The sequence below is a fragment of the Ziziphus jujuba genome, chromosome 7 (genome assembly GCF_031755915.1).
Source record: "Ziziphus jujuba cultivar Dongzao chromosome 7, ASM3175591v1".
In the NCBI taxonomy this organism is placed as follows: domain Eukaryota; kingdom Viridiplantae; phylum Streptophyta; class Magnoliopsida; order Rosales; family Rhamnaceae; genus Ziziphus; species Ziziphus jujuba.
Window position 1 is genome coordinate 26,568,504 of NC_083385.1, and position 23,961 is coordinate 26,592,464.

The window sequence follows — 23,961 nt, forward strand, 5'->3', positions numbered from 1 at the left end:
TTTTTTTTTGAAAAATTACATTTGCATTTTTATAATAATTTATGCATTTTTTTTAAATATTCAATTTTTTATTGGTTTTTATTTATTCATTTTTTAGAATATTTATTATCTGTAAACATTTTTATTTTTATTTTATAAAGCATATATTTGCAATTTTTTCATTTTTTTACTAATTTATTAAAAAAATAATAATCCTCTTTAAGTATTCTTTTACTCTTTATTACTTTTTATTTGAAAATTTTTGTAATTGGTACTTTAAACCATATAAAATTACACCTTAAATCCTTTGTTTTCATTTAAAATTTGATAAAGAAAACTAATAATGTAAGGATTTTGGAGTTTGAGTGCTAATTGTCGGAAAAAAAATCTTTAGTTAATAAAATGTCAACTCCAATAAAATTTTAAAATAAGCACAAGTAAGTAAAAACCAATTAAAGATATATATCATCAGAATGTTTTTTTGCATGCATATTATCATATCATTTGATTAATTAATTTGATAAAGGTATATTTTTAGCATTATTGTAAATGGTATTGATCTATTTACTTATATATTAGGCAATTAAATTAATCATATTCAACTAAAGTGAGTTTTATGTTTGTTTTGAGAAACAAAATAATAATATATTGAGCAGAAGAAATAGAAACATCTTCCTCTGGGAGAGAGTGAAGCCGCGGACGTCATTTCTCAAGCCAAGCCAAATAAGAATTACAATGCAAGCCATGCTTCACTGAGGCATTGGCCACCATTTTGGTACCTCTAGAGCAAAAGAACAAGAAAAATTAGGAAAACAATTAAGAAAAATAAGTTATTTAAATGTTAGCCAATTTAGTTAATAATGTATTCATTTATATTTGATATGGACTATTTCTTTACATATTATGTAATTTAATTTGGTATTATTTGTTAAAAAAAAATAATTTCGTATTATAATATATAAGTATTAAATTGAAGAGACCTCTAAATCACACATTCATAATTTCGATTTTAAAAAAATTAATTAGTTAAGATACAAGAACTCAAGAACACGTGGAGTCCATTTAAGAAGACGGTGAGAGAAGAACGACGTCGAATTGAGCAAATTCTGAGATCGGCCTTCTTCAGAAATAGTTTTTTTTTTTTTTTTCTTCTCCACAACAAAAAGAACATTTTGATGCTTGTGCTCTCTCTTCTATTTTCTTCAGGTACTGAAATCAATTTGATAACTCAAACTTTTATTCGAAATTTTCTTTTCCTTTTGTATTGTTTGCACAGTATGGACAGCATTATTATTCTCACACTCGGAATTTGATAAAAACAAGGATTTTTTCCAGATTGGATTGAACATGGAATCAGCGGAGTTCGATTACTTGTTCAAGATGTTGATGATTGGGGACTCGGGTGTGGGCAAGAGCAGTCTCCTCCTCAGCTTCACTTCCGAAACCTTTGAAGACCTTTCTCCTACCATTGGTAAAAATTTCATGCTTTATCAAATGCCACTTACGTTTTTTTGTAGATGAAGAAGAAAACCCATTTGACCCTTTTGGTAAATTCTTTCCCTTTGATGATCAATTGTGAATTTGAATGGAAAATTGCTTTAATTCTAACATGGGGCTGTTTCTAGGTGTTGATTTTAAGGTGAAATTTGTTGATATTGGAGGGAAAAAACTGAAGCTTGCAATTTGGGATACGGGTAATCCTTCTATATCCGTTTACCTTTTTGTCATGTCACCCTTAGATGAGAATTTTATGGTTCTGTTGCTTACAGTGTGATCATGTTGTTTGTGCTCATTGGAAGCTTTGATTTCCATGGAAGTTTGGTTGAATTTCTTGGTTTTGTTTGGATAAAGAGCTAACTGATTCATTAATATTGTATTTTTAGTCGTTCTCCTTAATATCTAGATTATTGATAATGTTGGGTAAGTAAGAAATAATCTATATATATATGCATACACACACACACACACACACACAAAAGACAAATAGAAGTATGATATATGGTTTTTTTCTCCATATTTAAGTCAAATTTGAAGTAACTGTAAATGCTAGAGGGGTGGCATTTACTGATTTGGTAGAACTTTTCTTCTTCTTTTTTTGTTTTTTTGGATGTCATTTTTCCTATCTAAATGTTAAGAAATAGACAAATAAAAGCTTTGATAAACAAAGATAATTTTGAAAGTAACGATAGATACATTGCATGTTGCTTTCCCTGCTGCATCTGTATTTATAGTAGTTAATTTATGAGGATTTAACTTTTGCTTGCTGACCAAGCTGGACATAGTTGTTATAGTTTACCTTGAAATCTCAGAGTTTGACTCCCATGTTTCAGTTTGGTTATTGCCAAGACTGATGATGGTTCTACTTTGTTTAATTAATTGATTTGTTTAATTTCTGCCTGGTATTCCAAAAACAACTGAGTCTTCTTTTTTCTTTTTTTTCTTTTTTATTTTAAGATCTTGGTTTCTATTTCCTAAACTTTTTTCTTTATGGACTCTTCACGCTTTCCTAATTGTAATAAAACAATAACAAAAGAAGAAAATTGGCAGTCTTAGGAGAACCTGATTTTGTTACTCAAGTATTGATTTTTTTTGTACCCTAAACTTAATTAATTTTGATAGTAATGGTTTTCTTTGCATTTGGTTGACTTTTATTTCTAAGTCCAACTTCCGTCGATATGAGATTCTAAAGATTGTCCCAAAATCTTATTCTAAGCAGTATCAAGCCACAATTGAACATGATCCTAAAAATGAGTAAAGCATAAAAAAAATAATGTTATCTTAAGATTTGATGCGAGTGGCAGTTTTAAATAGAATGGTCTTAAGTTTCTTGTCATTCTAAGAGTTGTCTGTAGAATTCCCTTATGTTTGTTTGATATGCTTGTAATTTGTCAATGTAAAGTCCTGCTATTAGATCATTCTGCTAATGCTGCATAAATAAGCTGTTGATCATGATGGGGAAAAGGGCCTTGGATTTCCTGATTTTTTGGGGATGTTTAATATGTTCAACCACTTTGAGTGGTGAAAATTATTGTTGTATAATTTTAAAGGTTATTAACTTAGTTGCCAGGGGTTATAACAGTTTTTAATTTGAGTAGTTAATTATGTTGTTTTTGGGGAATTTGTGTGTGTGTGTGTGTGTGTGTGTGTGTGTGTGTGTGTGGGGCAGTTGAGTTATAATTTCTTGAAAAAGTTGTCTGCAGTTTTTCTATTTGGTGGCTTTTTTATTTTTATTTTTTTCTTTTTTGTGTCTTGTTACCTATGTATGAATTGTAGCCTGTTTAGCAAAATTATTCCTAATCTTGCACAATTTCCCGCAAGTTTTAGCAGCCATCTGCATTAATCTGGGACATGCAGTCGTGATTTTGCCTTTAATATGTGAAGAAGTAATGTGGATTCCCAAATTTATTAATTTATTTTTTAAGAGTTGAGGGACTCTCTGTATGCTAGTTTCTTATGATAAATTATTTTTCAGTTTGAACATTTTGCTTGTCTAATTAGTAGTGAGGTGAATAGAAAAAGGGGATGGAGTAAATTTGCAGGTATTTGTTTGCAGTATACTCTATACCAAAAAATTTAAATGGGATATACTTTCTGATCAAATAGTGGCCTTGGCTTTGGGAGTCATGAGGTATAAATATCATTTATTACCTTCATAACCATCGCACATGTGTTCTAGTTTTATTTTTGCTGTTCAACTAGGTTGGATTAGGAAACTTCTGCTTCATGTTTTTTGTCCTACTAAACTTACGAATGAAATTTGGCTTCCAATTCTAACTGGTATAAAAAATTTAATAATGCAGCTGGTCAGGAGAGATTTAGGACATTGACAAGTTCGTATTACAGAGGTGCACAAGGAATCATTTTGGGTAAGTATGAATAAAATTCTTCATTTATTATGCTGAATCAAAATCACATGTAAATGCCTAAATGCATAATTAACTGGATGTTGAATATGTATCTTCTCTAAAGAAAGTAGTATCTTCTCTGAGAAGTTCAGGAAGAAAAAATTTGAAGAAATACGAGAACCGAACATTTTTTGTTTTTTACAGTATTTGATTACTTCAACGTGTCTTGTTGACTTGGTAGAACTTGAACTTTACCAAACTATTTGAAGAAACGTTTGTGTAATTGTGTTATAATGTTGATTAACATTATCTGTATTCTTCCTGCTTTATGTGATCTAAATCTTTTTACTTTAGTTATCGTGGATTTCTGGAGGGTTTCTGTGTGGTTCTGGCAAAGAATTAGGAATGCATTTGGGATTATCAGATTTACATTTCCCTTATTCTTCTAGAGCAGTTAAAGGATTAATTAGTTTTTTAATTCTACATTTAGCTTTCTTTGAAAGCGTTTAGTACCTATCATTTAATTGATCACATGCTTGTCATAAAGAATCAATCAGTGAAAAGGTATGTTTTGTGTGATGCTCAATGTGTGGAGTAAATTAATGAAAGAACTTTTTGGTTTTTATGTTCCCATTAGCTCAGATACAAATCAACATTAAGAAGGTGTAGTTTTACCATGTTTTGCTTATAGATGACTTGTATAATCTTCAAGAACGGAGATGGTTCTGGAAAATGAAGGAAATGCATGTGTTAGGCTCATTAAATTACTGTGTTGATTTTTTGCCATTTTGTTCCTTAAGATTAATGAAAATCAGAAGCTAAAATGGTATCCAATCGTCCTCTCTTTTCTTTTCTTTTTTGTTTTTTTGGCCTTCCTTTTGTTGAAATGCGATTGTCCTTTTTTTGCCTTACCTGAGTTGAAATGCAATTGTCCTTTTCATTTTCCATTTTGTTAATACCTTGAATGACCATGGAAAGAAACACCTCATACTCTGTTGAGGTGCGCTATTTTTATTACGAAGAAGAAGTTATAAGATAATATTCACGTTAATACCCATCAATCTACAATAGTTTAGGTCCGAATCTGATAGATCTTCTAACTTAGTTGTTAGTGTCTCCGTCATATACTTTTTCTAATGTCTCCATAAAATGTTGATCTTGTTTACATAACTGCGACAGTTTATGATGTAACACGTCGTGAAACATTTACAAACCTCTCTGAAGTTTGGGCCAAGGAGATAGACCTCTATTCAACAAATCAAGACTGCATTAAGATGCTTGTAGGGAACAAAGTGGATAAGGTATTACTTGTGAATTTTTATTGGTCTACGTTTTTTTTCCTCTTCCATTTCCTCCTTTCCTTGTTTATCTTATGTGGTGCATTATAAATGCTTTGGATCTTTAGATTAATTTATTTTCAGTCAAAAAGTTTATTTGATGCTTAAGAAATGTACCGAGAAAATGAGTCATGGATGCAAATTATAACATTAGCATTCCCATCTGTTCTGTCTCCATCTCTTATGCAGGGATGTTTCAATAAGGAAATTGCATAGGGCCACGAAATGTCATAGTAAGTCTAGAATTTAGTTTTCATATTTATAACTATTTGAGCCAAGTATTTTCTGTAATGAAAATAAATTAAATTCTTTTTGGTTAACGATTAAGACTTCTTATTTCTTAAGCATAAATCTACAATTATTCTCTTTTTCAGTCCACAATTGTTCTCACTTTTCCTTTTTCCTTCTTTTTCTCTCTGAATTACCAAAGAGTAATTACCTCTTCTCTTTAAATAGGGATTAATTGAATGATAAAGAGTCGATTCCATGATAAAAACTTATCTTAGCTCTTAATAATCTTATTTAATATTTATAATTCTCTTTTTGTCTGGAAAATAAAGCTCAGATATTCTCTTTGCTAATCTTTACTACAACTTGCATATATGATTCAAATTTATAAAAAATCCTATTCTCTTTGATTTAAACTCGTAATTCATATATTTTATATTCCTTATTAACTATTTGTTAACAACACAATTTCTTCATGTACTAAATATTTAATCTTCTCTTTAAAACTTTTGCCTTGGATCCTATTTTGAATTAAGATGGCCTTACTCTTATATTCTACAAGTGTATGCCTTTTGAGGGTGTTTGTTCATGCATCCAAGTTTAAATCATCTTATTTACCAAAAGTTTAGATCATCTTTTTATTTTCTATTAATGTAATGACAATCTTTTTATAGTTTTGAATGGGTCACACAACTAGTATTCTTTTATTCAAGGGTGGGGTATTTGAACTTATGGGGTGTTTGGTAATAGAGAAAATAATGAAGGAAACTGATTCTTTGGGAATCAGTTTCTTGAGAATGAGTTTTCTTAGGATTTTTTTTACAGTGTTTGGTTAATTATAGAGGAAAATAAAACTTACAAGTAATTAAATAAATTTATACATTAAAATTAAAGGATGAAATTGTATTTAAAAAAATACATAATATCAGTTTCTCTGGAAATTTTAGAATCATACCTCTTTAGTAGGATCCACTTTCTTTGTCAGTTTTCCATATTACGATATTTATTTTCCACTGGGGTCCATGAATTTCTTATCTTAAAAATTATCTAAACATCAGAAAATCACTTTCCTAGGAAATTTTAGATTCCCACTAACTTTATCACTACCCAAACACCCCATTAGGGTAAATGTCTGATGAATTAGTGTCTTTGTTGGGACAACACACACAGGTAGTATGTTTGTGTGCTTTGCATCTTACTTGCATGACCAATAATGATTTATCAAAGGTTCTTCAACAACTTTCGAGGTTCACATAATTTTCATACATTAACGAGGAAGGATTGTCTAATTCGTTTATCCAGGAAATTTATACAAAATGTTTTTCATTATTCACTTGTAAAGAATGCCTTGAATGAATTAGGGCTAGCAGTATTTTCTACATTATTGACATGCAACATGAGTTCACAAAAGTGAAAAAAAGAAAACTCTGCTGAAAAGATAAGAAATTACTTTTTTTAGATACTGTTGACAAAAGAAACGCCTAACATTTGAGTGACAGGTTCAGCCTCTTATTCCATAATGCTGATCTGATTTGAAATTCACATGGCTGATGCTATTTATCTTTCTTTAGCTTCACACTTGTCACAAGGTCTTTTTGCCTTTCGTAGAAAACCCTCCACTTGTTAGGCTCTTGACATGCCAATCTGTTGGAATTAAGTCGAAATATAATATATATATATATATATATATGTGCGGTTTTCATTTTGGTCCCAACCATTGGTTTCTATGTAGTTTCTAATCATTCTATTGCTTTTGTTATGCCTAGCTTATGGTTTTTATGCTTGTCTGTATTGTTTTTGCTTTTCAGGAAAGTGACAGGGTTGTAACAAAGAAAGAGGGAATAAACTTTGCTAGAGAATATGGTTGCCTTTTTATCGAATGCAGTGCTAAAACTCGAGTTAATGTACAGCAGTGCTTTGAAGAACTTGTTTTAAAGGTGAGGAAACTTCTTAACTGAATATAGTTCCTTGGTTGTGATGCAGGATCAAGAGAGGAGCAGAAAAAAAGGGGAAGTTGAAAGAGCAAAAAAAAAAAAACAAAAAAAACAAAAAAAACAAAAAAAAAAAAAGAAAAACAAAAAAAACACGAAGAGAGGGGTGGGTGCGGAATAGAAAATAGATGAATGGGAGTGAGAATCATGAAAATAAGGGAAATAATCATGTCTGTCTAGGTTTTCAAAGAACCTGACTTATAACCAAGAACTGAAGACCTATTCCATATAAATTGGTACTTTCTTAAATAAAGAAAATGCGTTGTACTCTTTTAATGTAAGTTTTCAGAAAATTTGGTAATAAAATTCAAGATGAGAAAAAATAGCAATATAATGAGTGAAAAATCATATGCAGATTCTGGATACTCCCAGCCTCTTATCTGAGGGCTCTAGGGGGGTGAAGAAGAACATCTTTAAAGAGAACAAGCCGCAGTCAATCACAGCCAATAGCAGTTGTTGCTGAGGCTGGATCTTTCCTACAAACTTCAGCATTTCGGATCTCTAACTCAAGGTTTAATGGTCTTAATTTCATTCCAATTTTTCATTGAAAATTATTCTCAATATATATCTGTTTGATGTGAATTGCAAATTGCATGTAATATAGTGATAATTTGATTTAGTGCTTTTTTTTTTTTTTTTTCACGTCATTCTGTGTCAATGGCCTCAATGAATCATTGATATTCAAAACTTTTGAGCTGATTTGGAATGTGATTTTGTACAGAAAACTGCAATGTGACTTTGGCTGTTGATATTAATTCCAGACTCTAAGGTTTACGTCGTCATTGTTGGTTGGAAATGATTGGAATATACGAATATGCAACATTTTAAATTTTCTTCCTACTATAAATATACACTCAATTTTGGTCAAGTTAGAATATTTTGACTTTATAAAAGCAAATATGTAGTATGAATAAGTTAGAATGCTATTTGCATTGTGTATTTCATGTGATCTGGATTTTATATATATAGAGAGAATACTGATCCATTGGGAAAATGTTTCCAACATACGGTGCAAACGTGTTGATGTGTTTACTGCCGAAGGTGCCATCTTAATTAATAATTTAAAATTAAAATCCTAATTGGACAAATAATAACTTTTAGTACTTGTTATGTAATTTTAAGAGGCCCCGACACCTACTTAACATTCCTAAAGGATGGATTAGCATGAGGGAGAAGATAATGATGTCAGCACAAACCTCTAATGGTCAAGTTAGTGATGAACAAGCAAGTTATCTTTAGAAGAGTGCCTCTAGAGAGCTTGTTAGAAAAAGAAAGCGGTATAAAGAGAGAAGGAGAAGAGCCAAAAAGACCCCAGGAGAGAATGGACCTGTTCCTTTTATAGAAGAGGATGGAGGGTGGATTTGCAACACTTGTCACTTGCATTACAGTATGGGTGCCACATGGTTTTTTCCCTTTTGTTGAAGAAGGTACTTTCCATGTGGAATAGCTGCTAACCTGATGAGGTGAAAATTGGAAATAGTGATAAGTTCAGTCCACCAATTGCTTGCATGTTGTTTGAATTTGGCTCACTTAAGGGTCTTAGATAAGTGCATGAAAAGTTTAAGCTTGGTGGAATCAGCACACGCCTCCATGTGTTCAGCACATCTCTTCACTATTCATTATTTCTTGGGCTCCAAGCTGAATCTAAAGTAAGAACTCGTCTTGATGATGTACAGTTGGCATTAAAGCTCTCTTAGGTAGTTTTTCATGAGTTCATTTATGTAGAATTGGCCTTAAACTCTTTTGAGGTTTTGAACCATCTTTCAATGAGCTTGTGTGGTTGTTGAGTCATTAAGATCGTAAGGTAATTCAACTATCCTATTCCTTCCTCAGGTTGTTCTACGACCTGAGGTTGTTTAGGTTCTTTTGCGGCCTAAAATCGTTCCATGAGTTGAGGTCATTCCTTCACCTTTCAAGGTCGTTCTTTGTCTAAGCCTACGTAAGTAAACTAGGTGAAAATCCATACACAACATGTTCCCCTGTAATCCTTTATGTTTTTGAAATAAAGGGTTGAACATATGGATTTCACCCTTGTTGCTTAAGGCTCCTTGTGAACTAGTTCTTCTTGAAAGCGAAGCTTCTTGACTTTATGAAGCTTTTTTTAATTGAATAATACAGGTTTGACCTATTACTATGCTTGGTTTCTTCGCCCACTGGTGTGACTTTCAAAATCTTTAAGCAGTTCTCAATTTGGTTGGAGGTGATGGCCTTGTCTAAAGATAAAATCAACTTTAAAAATTGGAGTGTTTACCCGAGATGGATGAACTGCTTAAGAAAGTAAGTGTGGTGCTTCGTCTGGGTGAGGTTTTTACAAGTAGAGAATTCGGTCATGTCACTTCTTGCGATAGTTTCCATAGCTTGAGCTAAATAGGGAAGCTGGAAGCATGTAAGGTAGCTTACTACTACTTCTAAGCTTATGGAGTTTTGGGAGATTTACCATACTCCTAATAGCATTAGATTAAGAGTTCTGGCCCTTGATGAGATATTTAGGTTGTGAGGTTGTTTACTTTGGACTTCCTACATGTGGTTCACCTTATGTCCTTACCACACTTGACTTTTTTACTTCGTTTGTTCCTGACTTATATCTTCTATCTTCTATTGGTGTTCCCTAAAGTTGGGGATTGATGGTGAGGTTGTTGAACCTTTCGAGCTTATTGTTGAGATTGGGCTATGATGAGGTTTTTTCCTTGACATCATTGAGGTAATGACGATATTGTTCTCTTGACACAATTGAGGTATGAGGTTGTTCCTTCGACACCATTTAGGCTATGGTGAGGTTGTCCATTGAGGTAATGCTGAGGTCATTCCTTCGACACCATTTATGCTATGGCAATGTTATTCCTTCGACACCATTTGAACTATGATGAGGTCATCCCCATCACACCATTGAGGCAATGATGATTTTGTTTCCTCGACATCATGTGAGCTATTGCAAGGTCATTTCCTCGAGACCATTTAAACTATGGTAAGCTAGTTCCCCTCAACACCATTTAGGCTATGGCGAGGTTATTTCCTCGACATCTTTGATGTAACACTCCAAAACTTAAATTATTAATATATTAAGCAACTATAAAATTTTTATGGTGCTTAGGCTAAAGTTTTAAAGTTTTTCTATGAGATGCTAGTGAATGGTGGAATTTTTATTTTTTTTTTTTATTTGCTTGCAGGGTGTTGATTTTTTATTTATTTTTTGTTTATTAAATTTTCTGTACTACCTGATTTCTTGAAATTGAAAAATTGAATTGCTCAATGTTTTCTTAGGATTCAAGCTATCTTTTAATCCTTTAAATTTCAACTTTCTTGTAATTATTTCCTTGTAAGTGTCTTATATATATATATATATATATAGATGTGCCTTGCTTTATTTACTTCTTGAAAAGTAGGAGACTCTATTTTGGATTGCTAGATCCTTTTATTTTCTTGTATTTGTCTCTATCAAATTATACCATAGTATTCTTTTACAAGATTGGGAGAATGACTTGCTTTATTTGAATTTTTGGTTCTTGGGAAAATGTTTTTAATTCTAATATTTGGTTTTAAAATACTTGTTGAGTTTTTGTCTTGAAGGAACAGGTGTCTGGACCGAAATAAAGAGGAAATTGCAAGAGCATTTGCGGGTTCCATAAATGATAATCTATTTCATTTTTTCCTCTTCCATCATCTAAAACCATTCCAAAAACATTCCTCCCTCTCTTTAGTTTCCTCTTCTTCTTCCTCATCTTAAGCTTCTTCTTTTTCATTTCTTTCAAATTGAAACCCTTTTACACATTTTCCTTGAAGCTAATTTTTTTTTTTTCCCCTTTTCTTGTTTTGATTGAATTTTGTAACTGGTTTTTCTTTTTCTTTTTATTGTTTGCTATTGAGATCTGTAGCGAGGAAGTGATTTGGTTTTTGATGGTTGACGTTGAATATTTTTGTGCATTTATGTTTTAAGTGTTGAATGGAATAGCTTTGAGTGTTTAGACCATCTTGCATGTTGATTTTATGCTTGATCTTTTTTTTTTTTTTTTTTTTTTTTTTTTTTGGTAAAGAGAAACTCATATGTGTAAGGCTTCATGAACCCGAATTAGTAAGGGAGCCTTACCTTGAGTTTTCACATAGTTTTTCTCAGTTTTTCTTTGCAAAATCTCTTTAATATTTCTTTTAAGAGCCTAAATAAGTTTGATCTCTAGTTTGATCTTCATGAATGTTGATTTTTAAGAGGTTTTCAAAGCTACCTTTGAGTTCTTTGGTAGAGTTTCTTTCAGCCTACACTAGAACCAGCTTTGATCTTGAGTTTTATTTATTTATTTATTTTTGTCGATTTAAGGCATGATCTTTAAGTATGGTTTGGTTAAATGTTAGTAAACTCTTGATCTTACTTTGCATGTAATGATCTAAAGGTTTTGAGACAAAAATTTGAGGTGGCAACAAATGAGATACAATCAGGTTTGATTGAGTCTTTTGAATCAAGGTTTCCTTTGGCTTAAAATCTTTGACTCCATGTTCCAAGTTTATTATCGTTTTCTTTTCTTCAAAATTTTGGCTTGTATGTTTAGGTTCTATGGTATTTTGAAAGAATTCCAAGAAAAGGGGATTTAGGAGAGTGAAAAGTTGCTTCTTCAAAAGCAAGGAAAGTTTCCAATTGAGATTCCTTTATGCAATCCTTTTTCTTCGTGTTCTCCACTTGTTTTATGGTTTTGTTGTAGAAAATTTTTTAAGCTTTTAATTTCTTTCTTTTAAGTTTTGATATGTAGTGACATGTGAGTTAGGATCAAGAAATGTTTCTTTGCTTTGGCTATGTTGATCCAAAACTGTGTGGTATAATGTTTGGTTTTATTTAGTTTTGTATTAGACTTGAAATACTTTCAGTTTAAAGCTTGTTGAAATCCTTATCTTGAGTTAGATGACCTTGTCGTGTGATTTCTATTTGGAATGTTTGGAAGTTCTTAAGTATTTGTGTTTCAAATTACCTTCATTTTAGCTTGAGACTCTACCAAAAAGTTTTCAACATGGAGCTCTTTTGTAGGATTGAAAACTTTAGTATTTCAAAGGGTTTTGAAGAAGAAAATGGTTCATATCCATTTTTGCTTTACAATTGGGTTGTAAGGGTTTAAAATTGTTAAGAAGAACTTTGTTTGTTGCAGTTCCTAAATCTTGCATTTCAAGCTCTAAAAGTTTGAGATAAATTTTTTTTTTTTTGGTTTTTTATTTTATTTTATTTTTTTTTGGTTGGAGGGGGGTGGTGTCCAATTGAGAGTATGGATTTAATTTGCCCTTAATTTTTTTCTTTATCGATAGTGGTGTTTAAAGTAGTTCTTGATATCTACATTATTTTCTTCAAGTGTAAAGTTATGTGTAATAAAACCTTTTGAAGTGGAATTTTCATTTCATGTTTGAGTCAAGCCAAGAGACATGATTTGATTTGCTACTTGATCTTTTCTTCTATGTATTTTTTGGCTCCTACATGAAATGGTTGTTTGCCAAGTAGTTTCAAGTTCCTAAGTTCGTATTATGTTATGGTTGTTTACCAAGTAGTTTCAAGTTCCTGAGTTTGTATTATGTTGAGCTTTTCTTACAAATTCTTTCAAAGTAATTCTTAAGCTTGTTGTTGTCCTTAACTTGAGGATTCTGTACAATTGTATTAATATTCCTTGTTGTGTGCCTAATTCGTATGTTTGCTATATTTTTGCCTTAAAAGTATTTCTCTTTTATTTGTGTAAAAATGAAAGCTTTAAAAACCTTTCTATCTTTGCTTATCTTAAAACTAGAACAAGTTACAGAATGTTTATTATAGTTAAGCACCATAATAAATGAAATTTAAAAAGACTTGGATTGGACTGGTTAAATTGGGTACTTGAGCATAAGGACAATTTGGAAAGTTAGATTTGAAGGTAAGAAAAGTATTTGGTTTTGTCTTAAATTGTTTGATTGATTAAACCAAATGGACGTGAATCAAGATATGGGTAAAGGTTAATTATGTTGACTTAGCGAATGGAATTAAAAAAAAAAAAAAAAAAAAGGTTTAAATGGTTCTCAATGCTCTAAAACAAATAGGACTTTTAAATTATAATTTGTTAATTGAGGTTAAGTGGATTCTTTTGCACTAAATTGGAAGTTTGATTGGACTTTTGAACTTCTATTTCCAAAATGTTTAGCTTTAATTTTTCTAAGTTATTAAAAAGGCTATTGGACGACTAAAAACATTTTGAGATCAAGTTTTGATTATTTTATTTTGAAAGACTCTTGGACAATTATAACTATTTTTTGAGGCAAGTTTGATTTCATTATTTTGAAAGATATTGGAACCATTTATTTTTATAAAGTTGAGTATTCTTTTCCTTTGATTAAGGGCTTCTAAACTTGTTGTGTTGTGCAATTTATAAAGTATTTTGGATCTAAAGTACTAATTTTAAGGTTAAATTTGTTCGAGTTTATTTATAATTTGTCATGGATCCTTAAATTCTTTTCTTGAAAGTTAAGTTACATTTCTTGGATTATAAGTTACCTAATTTATTGACGTTGGAATTGGATAAAAGTGTTAATGTGAATTATGGGATTAATTTATGATTGGTAGTTATTGTAGGTAGTAAGGGCTAAAAATGATAAATTGGTAATTAAAAAACTTTCTAACTTTGGAAATTGGGAAGAAAAAGAAACTATAGATTTATAAAAGGGAGACATTGTTTAATTGGTTAACTCATTAGCTTGTAAAAAAAAGAAAGGATGTTTTGGAATGGATCTTTCTGTGAAATATGTTGAGCAAAGAACACTGACTATGTTCTAATATTAGTGTTGTATAGATGAAGGAACAACGCCTTCCTAATTTGGAATAAGGAATCCGGATTGTAATGCGAGTGGGATTATTTTTCTAAACCTTAATTATTCTTTGTATACGTATGTATGGTGGTGTGTATTACATACATGCATTCATGAGCATAATATTTAAGTTATATATATATATATATATATGTACGTATATTACTTTTGAGTATAAGGCATGCTTGTAGAATTATGAAGAGGTTTCAATTTGAGTTAATTTTCTATACATCTTACTTACCTTAAGAGAGAGTAACCGAATTTAGGAATCTTTTGTTGATAATTAGAGTGGAATTGATCATTAATAACCAAATTAAGCAGTCACATGATAGGTTTAAATGGAGTCAAGGTCTCAGAGCATTTAATTCATATATTTAAAAACATTTGTGTGGTATTTGTTTTTACTTTCTTTAATTTGCATTCTAATTGTTAATCTAGTTAGAGTTATTGCAATTTATTCTTGATTTTTTATTTCCTAGGTAAAATTAATTGATGACCTTATTCTATAGTACTTAGCTAAAATATAGATATAGTTAGAGATATTTAGAATCCAGACTGTAATGTGAGTAGGATTATTTTTCTAAACCCTAATTGTTCTCTATATATGTATGTGTGGTGGTGTGTATTGTATACGTGCATTCATGAGCATAACATTTAAGTTATATATATATATATATATATATAAGGCATGCTGGTAGAATTAGGAAGATGTTCCAATTTGAGTTAATTTTCTATACATCTTACTTACCTTAAGAGAGAGTAAGTAAATTTAGGAACATTTTATTGATAATTAGAGTGGAATCGACCATTAATAACCAAATTCAGCTGTCACATGATAGGTTTAAATGAAGTCAAGGTCGTAGAACTTTTAATTCATAGATTTAAAAACATTTGTGTGGTATTTGTCTTTATTTTCTTTAAATTTGCATTCAAATTGTTAATCTAGTTAAGAGTTATTGCAATTCATTCTTGATTTTTGATTTCCTAGATAAAATTGATTGATGAACTTATTCTATAGTATTGGGCTAAAATAAAGGTTATAATTTTAAAAATCAATCCTTGTAGGATGAATCATGAGCTTGCAAGAATTGAAACAATCAAGTTTTGACTTTATTGCCGAGAATTTGAACTATGGTAAATCATCAATCACTGACGAAGCTAGAAAACAGCCTTGCCAGCTAGTCCTAAATGGATTGGGCCAACTAGAAGACAGCCAAGCATGAAAGCCTACAATCATTTGACATGCATAATTAATCAGTCTAAAATAATAATGTGTGCATAATTAATCAATCAATAATCAAAATCATCATAATACCAACCAATCAAGCTCTAGGCAAAATCCATATCCGATCCATATACCATATACCATATACAAGGTCGAGCGTGCTTCAAGCCTAAACTATAATTAGACTTGCAATTTGGATCATGACACGGCGACACGACTCGAAAACGACACGGAATAAATGGGTTTGGGTTTATTATAAATGGGTTTGGGTCATAATCGGGTCAACCCGTTTAACACGATTATTAATCGTGTCATTTTCGGGTTGACCTGTTTAACTCGAAATTGACCCGTTACGACCCATTTATTAAACGTGTCAGTTTCAATCCGACACGATTATATACCTATTACAACCCATTTAAATTTAATTTTAAATTAATATTTTATCACTAATATAATATTTAATAACTAAAAAATATTATAAATTAAAAATTTTATAAAAATAATTTTCTATTATTAATTTTTTAAAAATAAAAAATACATCTTTAATAAAACAAAAACATAAAAATAAAAAAAAAATAAAAAAAAATTTCGGGTTAATAGGTTAATTTTCGGGTTAACGGGTTAATAGGTTAGTTTTCGGGTTAATAGGTCAATTTCAGGTTAACGGGTTAATAGGTCAACACGACCCGTTAAAATAATCGTGTTAAACGGGTCGTGTCGTGTTGACCTGTTTATAAACAGGTCGGGTTAGTGTTTTGGGTACCTGACACGATTAATAAATGGGTCGTGTTCGGGTTAGGCATTTTTGACACGATTATTAAACGGGTTGACACGAACACGACCCACCAACCCGAATTGCCAGGTATAACTATAATCCAAATTGAAACCAAAATCTTAGAGTCAAATCCATGATATTAGAAAATAAAATCAATTTCATTTAAACGGGCATCAATGCCCAAATAGTTTAAGTAAATCAAACCATTTCCAAAAGAGTTTCCAAATCTATATTTCCAAAAGCAATAAAATCAATATGCAAAACCAAGTGCTTATCAAAACACTTTCCAAACTAACAATTTCAATATTCAAAACCAAAACTTTTTTTTTATTAGTGAGCATTTTACTCACTGATTTAGCCTGTTTAAGCTTAATTATTTGTTTGATTTTTCAAGATTTTGATTGATTGATTTATTTATTTTGTAGGTAAACCTTCGATTGAATATTTTGAAGAAATTTGCTAAACATTGAAGTTTTGGAGCTTTTCCTTGAAGAGCTAAGTATGAGGCATGAAGTGTGGACCCCTAGAATGAGCTTGGGCGTACATACTTGTTCCTACAAGGTGTACACACCACTTTTGTGTAGAAAGAAAATAAGCTTGGGTGTGTACACTTACTTGAGTAGGTGCCCACTACTTAACAAAGGAAAACAAGTTAGTTCAGGCTCTAGCAAATGCCTTGTTTTCAACCTATTCTCACGTGTAAACCACCTTTGTGAAAGCTTAATTGTCATTTTTTAAGCTTAATCTAGGCATTAGTGAGGCATGTGACTTCTATATACCTATTTTTGGTGATGGTCTTATAAGAAAAACAAAAGGTGAAAAGTTTAATGAAGCTCTTTGGCAAATATCTTTACATTTACCCAAAAAAAAGGCAAGACTAACTATCAAGGGGTAATTATTGAGAGAAAAACACCACAATTTTAAGAAAGAGAAAGCATTTGTAAAGAGATAAGCTCTAAGGATTTTGGAGTTCTTAAAGTGTCCAAGGCTTTGAGTTTGTTTAGAAGAGCTATCATACCTGAGATTTCTCTATCTCCCTACCTCTTCTTTTAATTTTTCTTATTTTTATAATAGAATTCTTGGATTTACATAGGAGATGATAACTTCTTTTATGGAATTCTATATTTTTTTTTGTATTTGATTTTCTTTTAGACATGAGTGGTTAAATCTTTTGGATCTAGAACCTTGAATGCAACTTAAATTGTTAATGTGATGATTTAATAAAATTAGTTTTGATGGATTTCCTTTCAATTATTTTTGTTATCTCGATTTTTGTGGGAAATAAACATTTAATTAAATGAGAATTTGATTGGATGTCGGTTAGATTTAAAGATAATAACCTTCAAAAATGGTAATTGATGAATCGAAGACTAGGTAAACACAATCTAAGAACCGATTGAGCTTGAAAAAGCCTATTAGATCTTGGATAACCTTAATTTAGGCTAGAATTGAGTTTAAAAGAACCAATTTAGCTCGGATTATTAATGGATAACTTAATTGAATGGGTAATTGTTAAAAGGGTAAATTTCATTTAGACCCTCTCAAATTTGCCATAGTGATATTGGTGATTTTTAATTGTAAAAATCAACTTAAAGACTCACAAATTAGTTATGAGTATGATATATATATTTTTTAAGTATGGATTTAATTGTAATTAAAACAAAACTAAGGGGGTTTAAATGAAAATTTTCTTTGTTAAAATTAGGAAGAAAATTCATTTATATGAGAATTGTATATAATCTAGCCTAACCTTAAAAGAGAGAGTTAGTGAACTTAGGATCCCATTGGCTGGTAATTGAAAGGAAGGAAATCAAAACTACCAATTAAGGCATTTAATAAGAAGCCTAATTGAATGGTCTCAGAATTCTCATTCCTTGAATTTTAAAATACAGTTGGTGATGTTGGTTTTTAATTTCATTTGATCTAATTTTATTTGTGGTTGATTTAGTTTCAATTTATGATTGTTATTGAATTTTCTCTTAATTTGAATCTTTCCAAATAAAATTAATTAGTGAATTTGAGTTGTGACAATCATCAATCACTTTTCAACTAATTTTCCAAACCACTTGTCAAAACCCAATAATATTAATATGGAAAACCAAGAACTTATCAGAAAACTTCACAAGACTATAGGTTAAAAAAGATAATTTGTTGAAATTTCATAGCCATGATATTGTACAAAATTCTTTACTTTGAGAGAACATGTTTCTTTGAAATCCTTTCCAAAATATAGCAAAAAGCTTCACAAATCCTTTTTCCAATGTATCAATTGTCAAAACCATTGCATACAAATCATGCCATATGCAAAGTTATGCAAGAAATACCATATATATTTCCCACACTCAATTGAACTCTCCTTAATTATCATTGTACCAAAAAGGATACTACATTTTTTGATATACATAAAATAGATGATATAATTTCATAAATTATAGTACCACACAACTTTAAAAGAAATGTTTATCAATTTACTCCCCAAAACCATGACACCCAATAATATATTCAATTTATATAATTTCAAAGATTTCAAAGTAAAGTGCTTTAATGCATGACGTGCGTAATGCATTACTATAAACCAAATTAATTTTTATTTCCAATTCCAAATTCAATAGAATATTTTCTAATAAATCAAAAAATTAAACATGCTCCATTGCATTCAATACATGATGCAATATACATATATAAATAAGAAGGTTTAAGAAAATGCTCCCAATCACAAATTGTGAGTCTTAAAACCCAACCCACGAATGGACCTCCCCATCAATCTCTTTTTGGTGCTACTTTGTCAAGGAAAAAAAAAAAAACCATTTTTCATTATTATCCTTTTAAAGAATTAAACAGCTTATTTCCAAATGTCAATCCTTAACTTGTAAAGAAACAGAGAACTATGGGAATATTGGGTCACTTCCTAAAAATCTAGACAAAAATAAAAGGTACATTCTAAACTGTCTAAAATAATGAGGATTTTGTGGACCAATCTATTTAAATCGTCTAAATGTAAATAGATTGAGAATCCTAAGTAGAATATTTTCTTTGCTTAAATAATATATTTATTTATTTCTTTCATACTAAAATCTTAATTATGACTCTAACCCTAATTATGAGTCTATATAAAGGCATAAATTCATCATCAAGGTACACAATATACAATTCGTGGCTATTTTAAATTACACATATATTATTATTCTTCTTTCCGTTTTCACATAAAATCCAAGGTTTCTTTTGACTTGAGCATCAGAAAGTGTTTGGTCGGCACTCCAAATGCTTTCTACATAGTTTATTTTTATTTTTTTTTATTTTTTTTATTTTATTGTCTCACAGGATTCATCAATGGTAAAGAAGGATGCGCAACTATCATTGTTGATTTTCGCATCAACAAGAACCATAGAAGATAAATTTCCATTACAATATTGTATCTAATCACTAATATACCAATTCCAAATAGTTTCTTTTCCAATCATAATTTCCAATCTTGATTGAAAGTTGCTTTAACAACTTAAACCAAAACATAACATCTTAAAGTTCCTATAAAATTTAAAGTCCATTTTAAAACAAATCTTTTCCAAATAAACCAAGTTTTCTCACACTAAATTTTAAAAGCTTAACCAAATACTCATATATTCTTAAATTATCCAACACTTTCTATAGTATCACCAAACAAATCACTTAATAGAACCATTTAAACACAAATTCAAAAATTTAGGGTTCAAATTCATGATTTACATTAAAACTGAATACGTGCTCCAACAATTAAATACTTTATTTGCAAATAACTTCTAAAATTTCAAAGAAAAATCAAACTCAACCTCTAAATGCCTAAATTCGAAACTAGCATGCAATTGAATTTCAAAAATTCATCTCCAAAATACCTTGAACCCGGAAAGTAAGCTTGAACCATAAAAATTCTTAAATAAAAATCTAATTTTCAAACTCAATCCAACATGCATAAAACAATCTCTTAATTTGCAAGAATTTCAAACCAAAAGACAAATTTCCTTTCAAAAACAAGTTAAAACTGAGGCATGCATGAACCCAAGAGTTTAAAATTCCACTTTCATAATTTAAAAACTCAAAAATTTCAAAATCCATAATCTTTCTCTTAGAAAACCAAAATAAAAATCATAAGCTTATAAACCTTCATGCATGCTTAACCCAACTTAAATTTTGAAAATTTATGCATTTAAAGTGGCAAATCCAACCATAAAATTAACATGCAAGTCAAAAGTTTCATCATGAAAGTAAGACCACAATAGTTTCGGTATTCATGCAAACCAACCATCAAAATTTCAAATATAACTTCATTCTTGAATCAAAACCAATATGCAACATCATCCATCATCAAATTACTTTCTCCAACAACTTCCAAAACCCATAAATATCAACTTTGCAAACTTCAAAAACCAAAAATCAATTATATGCAAAGACATTATTCAAGAGTCAAGCTTACAAAATTCAAAAATCAACAAGATAGAACTATACCATGGCATGCATGTATTGGAATCAACAATCACACTTTAAATCTTGAAGACGCAAGCTCGGAATCAACATGCATTAATCCAAAACAATAAATCCAAGAGTACTTACCCAAGGTTTCCTACAATCCTTCACATGCAAACCTAAGATTTCTCAAACTCATACCAATCTAAGTGATAGAAAAGAAAAGTTCGAAAATGACGTTAAAGTTTCAGTGTGAAGAAACAAGATAGAAAAGAAGAACAAAAATGTATTGATGGTCTCAGTTTCTAGAAGAAAAAAGAAGAATTGACAGAGATGGTGTTGATGACGACCACAAATTGCAAGAAGAAAAGAAGAAATCCAAACAAATGAGATGTGGTAGTGTTTTGGTTTTGGTGAAAAGAAGAAGCAAAATGGAAGTCGTAGTGGAGAAGATTTTCAGTGAATAAAGAAAGAAGCAGAAGAATAAGTGGAAATGGCGGTGTTGGTGTTTGAATAACAAAATGAAGGTGGGAATTGAAAAAGGAATTTCACAAGGTCTCAACATGTACAATGACACAAATGCTCTCTTTTAATCCTTGTACAATGACGCATGTACCCTTCCTTTGGCCAGAAAAGATCACATGTGCCCTTGTATGTGGGATTAAAATTCCACATGTACCCTTCACTCTCTTCCCTTCCCAAAAATACCCTATAAAATATTTTAAATCTATAAATATATATATATATACACATATAAAGTTCAAAATTTGGATATAGAATAAAGTATCAAATGTTTAAAATATATAAATTTTTATAAAAACATCGAAAAGTAGATTAAAATTTTTTTAAAAATGATGACAATTTATTTTAAAAATAAAATTTTTTATTAAACTTTTAGAATTAATTTATTTAATCAATCAATTATTAAATTGATTATAAAAATTTTAAAAATATTGAATAGATATTATATTTTTTTTAATAAATTTAATTTATAATAACCAGTAATAATCATAAATAAATTATTATATAAAAATATGTAAAAAAAAGTATATATTTGATAAAAAAAAATTTATTAATTAAAATAAAATATTTGTTACTATTATATTATATTTCATAAATATTGTCTCAATACTTATAAAATTCTTAAGTGGTTGAAAATTGTTGGTCTTTTATTTGTTTTCATTTTAAGATGTGAAATGTGAAATGTGAAAAATAATTATTAAAAAATATATCTTTTTAATAATTTTTTATGTAACTATTAATATGTTAACCATATCTTGTATTAAATATAATTATCTTTGATGTTTAGTGTAATATATTCTATCATCTTTTTATTTTTATTTGCTTAATATTATTAATTTAAATACTATCAATATTAATTGTACATAATATTGTATTTTTATATTATTATTTTTCATTCTTATATAATCAATTATTAATTTGTAATTATGAGATCCTAATAAATCCATCTTATAGGAAATGTATAGCAAGTATATATATATATATATATATATTTTATCAGTAAATAAAACCTATCAAAATTATTCAATTTAATTTATTTTGTTTTATTTATATCATTAAATATTTGAAAAGATAAAAAAAAATATCAATAAAGTTAATTTAGTAAAATAATTCAATAAATATCAATATGAATTTTTTTATAATTTTTTTTTTTACAAATTTCATAGATATTTTTAAAATTATATGAAAATTTTGGAAATTTATATGAGAATTTGTAAAATTTCGATAGATATTATGAAATTTTTAACCAAATTGTTAAAGATTTAATGTAGATATTTTGATGGAAGTTTTTATAGAAATTTTGGCGAAATTTCAAAAATTTTGATGGATATAACGAAAATTCTATCCGTTTCTATTTGAAATCTAAATTTCATTTCAATCCTTTAAAAAACGAAAATTTCAGAAAAATTTGGATGACAATTTCAAATATTTAAAACCTTGTTTACATATACCATATATATATATATATATATATATATTTTTATTTACATGTACCACTTAATTAAATAAATTTTTGGTGCACTAAATTGAAAAAATGGGTATATGTACACACACATATATCTATATATCTATATATATATATATATATTTCCTTTAATAAAAATTTTGTAATCCTCCAAAAAAATTTTCTTTTTAAAAATGTCACCACCATTTCCTTTAAGACAATTAAAATTCATGTAAAGTGTCAACTAAAATTAGCTGGAGAAAAATAAATAGATAAATTTCGATTGGGACGTTACAGAAGGCCCACTCAATTAGCCAATTTCCTTTCTTTCTTCTTTTTTTTTTTTTTTTTTTTTTGGGGTAAATTCCTTATCTTTCTCCTTTGTTGAAAAGCATTCCACCACGTGTATATTTATAGAGTAAAGAATCACGTAAGATAAATAAATGCATCTATTAAAGTCTCACCAATAATATTTATGGTTTACCATCCACCTCATTAATAATAAATCATGTGCAGTACAATGTAATAATAATAATTATTATTATTGTATGTTTGCAATGTTTCAACTATAACTAGAGGGCATTCTGTTGAATCTTGATAGAGCTCATTTGATGAGCCTTTTGTTAGATTTTTAAATGGTATTTTTCATATAAAAAATTCAATAATGTTAGATATAAACATCAAAATTATTAAGTGCCCACCACGTGCAATTTATTAATTAATCATATTGTAAAGAATTACCCGTTGCATTATTACTCAAATAAAATAATAATAATGATAAATATGGTAGTGTGATTTATTGAATAGAGAGACTTAGCAAAAAAAAAAAAAGAAAAAAGAAAACAAGAGTCAGAATAGATAGATTAAGTAATGCAAGAGACTATATTTAGGGGAAGCTTGGAAGGTAATAATATATTTATAACAATAAAAATGCTATGGTGCGAATGGTCCACATGTAGATCTGTAGTGTTGACGACGGTTTTTGAAAAAAATCATCATAAATGTTGTGATAATATTGATGGTAATTTTTTCAAAAATCATCGTCAATACTGCAGATCCATATGTAGATGATCTGCACCATAGGTGACCTCTTTATACCAATATCATTTATGATAAATCTTCTATAGATTGCTATTTATTTATTGTTATTCTGCATTTATTGTTCACAATACACCCATATTTAATAAGCATTTTATTTTATTTTAATTAATCATGTTTAATGATACTATTACAGCTCATTGATACATGCAAAACACATACACCTTGCCTAGCTATATATATATGTAATTCTTTTTTCATTAAAATATCTTAAGTTTATTAAAATTAGGATACACATAAGGTAACATGTCATTTAAAAAATATTTTAGGGAACATGTTGCT

The 23,961-nt window shown here is 29.4% G+C and overlaps 1 protein-coding gene across 7 annotated transcripts; it reads left to right on the forward strand.

Moving 5' to 3' along the window:
• Positions 1 to 994: 994 nt before the first annotated feature.
• LOC107425648 (ras-related protein RABC1) lies at positions 995 to 17,386 on the forward strand. 7 transcript variants are annotated; one of them, XM_048479624.2, is made up of 8 exons: positions 995 to 1,185; positions 1,315 to 1,450; positions 1,605 to 1,673; positions 3,780 to 3,845; positions 5,004 to 5,125; positions 7,198 to 7,326; positions 7,736 to 7,891; positions 10,934 to 11,259. In XM_048479624.2, exons 2-7 carry the CDS (start codon positions 1,327 to 1,329, stop codon positions 7,841 to 7,843), a joined length of 618 nt encoding a protein of 205 aa, XP_048335581.1. In that variant the 5' UTR covers positions 995 to 1,185; positions 1,315 to 1,326; the 3' UTR covers positions 7,844 to 7,891; positions 10,934 to 11,259. The 7 variants fall into 7 exon arrangements, with proteins under 7 accessions (XP_048335581.1, XP_048335580.1, XP_015891151.1 ...); XM_048479623.2 differs by having other exon boundaries at positions 10,954 to 11,259; XM_025076885.3 differs by lacking the exon at positions 10,934 to 11,259 and adding an exon at positions 16,604 to 17,386 and having other exon boundaries at positions 996 to 1,185.
• Positions 17,387 to 23,961: the final 6,575 nt, after the last annotated feature.

What these genes read in the sequence shown, in the direction of transcription:
- LOC107425648 (XM_048479624.2), top strand. Translation starts at nt 1,327, where the DNA reads ATGGAATCAGCGGAGTTCGATTACTTGTTCAAGATGTTGATGATTGGG. An exon ending in AGACCTTTCTCCTACCATTG is followed by an intron (nt 1,451 to 1,604) that starts GTAAAAATTTCA and finishes GGCTGTTTCTAG; the next exon opens with GTGTTGATTTTAAGGTGAAA. An exon ending in TTGAAGAACTTGTTTTAAAG is followed by an intron (nt 7,327 to 7,735) that starts GTGAGGAAACTT and finishes AATCATATGCAG; the next exon opens with ATTCTGGATACTCCCAGCCT.